General features: G+C 39.2%; 1 protein-coding gene across 1 annotated transcript in view; it reads left to right on the top strand.

The window, feature by feature from the left end:
• Nucleotides 1-1,893: 1,893 nt before the first annotated feature.
• Nucleotides 1,894-5,386, top strand: part of LOC117529099 (ectonucleoside triphosphate diphosphohydrolase 2) — a 14,637-nt gene continuing 11,144 nt past the window's right edge. The window contains exons 1-2 of the mRNA XM_034191800.1: nucleotides 1,894-2,042; nucleotides 4,118-4,286. Coding sequence (XP_034047691.1) covers nucleotides 1,935-2,042; nucleotides 4,118-4,286 — 277 coding nt within the window. The 5' untranslated portion in view covers nucleotides 1,894-1,934. The remainder of the gene's footprint in view (nucleotides 2,043-4,117; nucleotides 4,287-5,386) is intronic.

Genomic DNA, 5,386 nt, shown 5'->3' with positions numbered 1-5,386 from the left:
TATTGAGTGTTGTTAGAATTAAAGGTGATGTAAACACTATATGCATGTTCAAGCTGTACTGCGCGTTTGGTGTGTCTGATACTGTAAGTTTTTTCCTGTAAATTTGCAACTTCAATGTCAGAGAATCTGAGGTCTTCTCACAAATTTATGAATTTGTGATACCGGCGAATACATGAGGTTTGAGCTTGTACATTTGTTTTATTCTCGCAATGTTACTACTTTTTTCTTGCAAATTTATGACATTATAGTCTGAAGAGAATATCTGTGCTTTGTTTTTTTTCATGAATTTTTTTGTTTTGTTTTGTTTTTACTATTACCCCTCCCCTACTGGTCTGTCTGTGTAGTAAGAGTAGAGAGCAGGTTGAGTCTAGCCTGGAAATGTGGAGATATACTCTGGAGAGCAGGGGAATGAAAGTCAGTAGGAGCAAGAATGAACACGTGTATGAATGAGAGGAAGCCCGGTGGAATAGTGCAGCTACAAGGAGTAGAGGTAGTGAAAGTAGATGAGTTTAAACACTTGGGGTCAACTGTCCAAAGTAATGGAGAGTGTGGCAGAGAGGTGGAGAAAAGAGTGCAGGCAGGGTGGAGAAAGGTGGCAGGAGTAATTTGTGACCAAAGAATATCTGCAAGAGTGAAGAGGAAAGTCTATAAGACAGTAGTGATGGGCAATATGTCCCATGACCCTGTCCTTGGACTATTTGATAACCTTATATCTCCTCTGGGGTGTCAGGTGTCATGATGTGTATACTGTTCTTTGCTTATCACGCCACACAGACAGAACACAGTTTTGATATGACACATACTGTTTCAAATAAACAATGCAAGCAAGTCACCCGCAAATAAATGTCAAATGCAACATTTTTCAACCAGTCACATAGCTCTACTGATCCATGCACAGGGTAAAGGTCCGCCCATCTGGGTGGGGGCCAAGAACAGACTTAAAACATAGGTAGAGGCTGTGTGAGGGCAGCTTGCAAGCTGTCATAGCAACTCTCTGTTCAGGAAAGGAACCTTTTTGAATACAACATCTAAAATTGAAGTCCGTTTCCTGTCAGTCTTTGAGTCTTCTGAGTTCGCTCACCACATTAAACTACCAGGTGGAGATCAGCCAGCAAGAAAATCCCCAACAGTAGTGAGACCAGTTACGTTGTACGGCTTAGAGACGGTGGCACTAACAAAAAGACAGGAGGCAGAGCTGAAAATGTTGTGATTCTCTTTGGGAGTGACGAGAATGGACAGGATTAGGACTGAACATATCAGAGGGACAGCTCTGGTGGGACAGTTTGGAGACAAAGTCAGAGAGGTGAGATACAGAGGAGGGACCTAGGTTATATATGGAGAAGGATGCTGAGGATGGAGCCAGCAGGAGGAGAAGAGGGAGGCCAAAGAGGAGGTTTATGGATGTGCTGAGGGAGGACATACTGTGACAGAAGAAGACGCAGAGGACAGGGTGAGATGGAAACGATTGATCTGCTGTGGCGACTCCTAAATGGAGCAGTTGAAAGAAGAAGTGTCAAGAGAATATGTGTGTTTTGTTTTTCTCCTCCTGCTATTCTGTCTTTCTTTGCCTCCCATCTTTAATTAAAGTAACTTCTTTTGTGCTTGTTTTCGCCGATATGTTGCGTAAGATCTGGCAACACTGCCCCTTGGCAAATAAAGTTCCTCGAAAAGAAACGATCGAGAAGACTTAATCTGCAAGTCGGGTTTGATGAATCTATTCACACGCAAATCGTGACGCACAAACGGGCTCTGAATCAAAGAGGAGTAAAGACTGGAGCTCCACCCCGCCGCTGAACGGCAGCGAGCAGCAGGTTCCTTTACAATAACATTTTTGAGTGCAGAGCAGCTGCAGCCCGGGAGCTGAGCACATGGCGGGGAGCCCGGTGTCCCCGCGCGCGCTCTGCGTGTGAAACAGGTGCGAAGCGGCGGCGGACATGATGGCGCATCCCGCCGTGCTCGCGGGGCTGCTGCTCTTCGGCTGCGTGGCCATTCTGCTCCTGACGGTTCCCACCGCGGACGTGAAGGAGACGCCCGGGTTCACGGTAAGGTCGCTCCAGGTCCGCGCCCACGTGTACTTTTGGTTGATGTGGGTGGATCGATCCTAATATCGATAATATCGATACCAACGCTGGTATTGCTATTGAACGATCCTCGTGTAAAAAGATCGATACTCAAGCTTTTTTTTTTCTCTCCCGGATGCACTCACTGCTGCGCATGCAGTCTACTCTCTGTCTGTAAGAGCAGCGCTGCACTGTGTCACACAACACGGAGCAGCGCACCCTTGTATTGTGGATTGTCAGTCCTCTACCTCAGATTTTGTTTTGTGTTGAGTAATTTTTTTTTTTAAACAAAAATGTTGATTGTGATAATAAAGTATTATGTTGTCACGTACAATGTTTGGCGAAACTCTATCCTAGGTCTTACAATCAGCTCAATGCAGCCTGTCACGAGCCTGCTGCAGGCACAAGACGCATCAGGATCCAAGCACGGGAAAAATCACTCCAAAATATCAGGAGTTGAGGACGGAAACATTAATTTTTCCGAACTGTTTTTGCTGATCTGAAAAATTATCACATCCGTGACTTTAAAAATGTGACCTGAACCAAACTGTGAGTTTTGTGACCCATTTTGCATTCCAAGCAAGTAACCATTTCCCACTGGGTGGGCTGGGACAGTGCAGATGGAGTGTCTTGTCCAAGGACACAGACAGGAAGTTGAATTGAACCCTGTTCTCTTGTGCGGCAGTCCAACTCTTTTACCACGGTGCCACCTGGTTTACTTTGAGTATTGAAAGCGGCATGCAAACAAGGTGCTGCTCTGCAGTTCATTTGTTTGAAATCTGAGACTGTAGTGAAAGCAGACGTGTAGTCAGTAAAAGTAAACACTCACATGGTGAGGTTTTGATTCCCTATAATCCCACGAGATTACAGTATTTTCTTTCCAGGGTCTGTTGGCATGACCTCAAGATAATCAGAGTTACAATGATGACTTTTCATTTTTGATTAATCTGTTGAGAATGTAATGATTTGGCCACTGATTTGCTCATTTATGAGATTAAAAAATTAGGAAGTAGGAAAAAAAAAATCACTTTCTGATATATGGCTACAACAAATGTTGTTTTCACAATTGATTAATCAAGAAAATAATCAACCAATTTAATTGATTAGTTGTTTGGTTTATACAATGTAAGAAAATATTGAAAAATATTGATCAATATTTTCCAGAATCCAGGATGCCACCTTCACATCTTGATTTGTCCACAATACAGAGATATTCGGTTTATTGCCAGATAAGCGTAAAGAAATGTGTAAACTAAACAAGAAAATATCATCAGAGAATTTGTATGTGTCTGTGTGTATGTATATATATATATATATATATATATATATATATATATATATATATATATATATATATATATATATATATATATATATATTAAATTACTCAACATGATTAATCAGTTATCCAAATTGTTGTTGATTAATAATCAGTTATTATTCAATTAATCATTTCAGCTCTATTCTCACAACCCAAGTAAATAAGATATTCAGAAAGCTTTTGAGAACTAGTGAAGAATGGGATTTTCTTAAACCAGTCAAAACCATTTTACAGTTGTGTGAAGCTGCCTAGCCTGTTAAAAGTGGCCAGTATTTGATTTAAAACCCATTCAAGAAGCCTGTTCTTAGTATTCAACCACTTAAAACCAGATTATCTATTTTAACCAGATTAAAGTCTGCTAAATATATTTTGTTTTGTTGTTGAGACATTTAAAACTTATAGAGAAATAAGATGCCAAGTTTAAAGCAAGTCTGAAAGTAAAATTTATTTGTTTTTTTTTATTTTTGATTTAAGAGAAAAGCAGCCAATCATCACATTGAAGAACAACTTAAAATTAGCAATTTTTATTTGTTTTCTTGAAAAATTGTTTAAATAACATTGTTTTTCAAAGTTGTTACTTTTCAGCTGATTTCATATTTTAGTGCAGATTCCTATTAAAGGTGCAAAACATAGACATTTTTTTGCAGTAACTGAGTATTTTTTGAGCGCTGTAGCATTTTAATTTCGAGTGGTTCACAGAGCAGAAATTGCTGATGAGTGTTTTTGTTCTCTGCAGTATGGGATTGTTCTGGATGCTGGATCCTCACACACAAACCTGTATATCTACAAGTGGCTCGCAGATAAACAGAATGGCACCGGTGTCGTCACTCAGCACAGAGAATGTCATGTCAAAGGTACGTCTGCACAGACACGGGGAGGCGCAAGCCACCAAATTCTACATTTTTCACATTGAAGACTTACTTCCTGTTGTTCTGATGGTTTATATTTTGATACCTCAGTGGGATTGGAGTGTCAGTTTGTTCACACTACCTGTCTGTGTCCTCCTTGGACAAGACATATGATCTGCTTTAACCCAGTCCACCCAGCTGCAAATGGGAAGTGTCCGCTGTCTGTTTGGTGTCTGTCCAACATCCGTCCACAATTCTTACAAATTACTTCTTCTCCTTCAGTTCTTGAAGGTTTTTCAGTGAAATGATTTTTGAGTGATTTTGAGCGAGATTAGATTTTGAGTGAGATGGATTTTTGAGTGAGATAGGTTTGTTTTTTTTTTTTTTTTGAGTGAGGTGTTTTGTTGTGTTTTTTTTGTTGTTGTTTTTTTTTGGTGAGATGGATTTTGAGCAAGATGGATTTTTGAACAAGGTCATATTTTGAGTGAGATGGAATTTGGAGTGAGATGTATGTTGTTGGTTTTTTTTGTTTTGTTTTGTTTTTTTTTTGAGGGGGGGAGGTGTGAGATGGATTTTTATATATTTTTGTGGTGAAAGCTGTGAAATTCACCCAAAATGCCCCTCCTTCTGTTCTTGTATAATTTGGAGTGAAATGGTTTTTGTTTATATATATAATATATATATATATATATATATATATATATTATATATATATATAAATAAATAAATAAACAATCAGAGATTTCTGATATCTGCCAATCCAGATTTGGATCACCTCCAAAGTTCAGTGGCGTCTTCCATGCCCTAATATCTATCTGTGGTGCAAATTTGGTGAGAATCCATGAAGTAGGTTTGAAGTAATCCTTCAAAGCCTATATAAAGGGAAATCTTGATCCAGATCCAGATCACCTCCAACATTTCATGGATTCTTCCATAGCCTAATATGTATCTGTTGTGAAAATTTTGTCAAAAAGTTTTCAAAGTTTCGACCTAATCCTGATAAAAGACAGACAAAAAAAATAAACACTGATTTTATTACATCCTTCGTGGATGTAAAAATTTCCTGATGAAAACAGTGAAATTCACAAAAACTGCTTCTTATCCTTCTGATCTTGGTGGGTTTTCATTCCTGTAGTTTTGACATTTTGAATTTTGGG

Source organism: Thalassophryne amazonica, chromosome 17 (assembly GCF_902500255.1).
Source record: "Thalassophryne amazonica chromosome 17, fThaAma1.1, whole genome shotgun sequence".
NCBI classification, from domain to species: domain Eukaryota; kingdom Metazoa; phylum Chordata; class Actinopteri; order Batrachoidiformes; family Batrachoididae; genus Thalassophryne; species Thalassophryne amazonica.
Note: the sequence above shows the minus strand (reverse complement) of the source record. Positions and strands in the feature narration are given on the sequence as shown.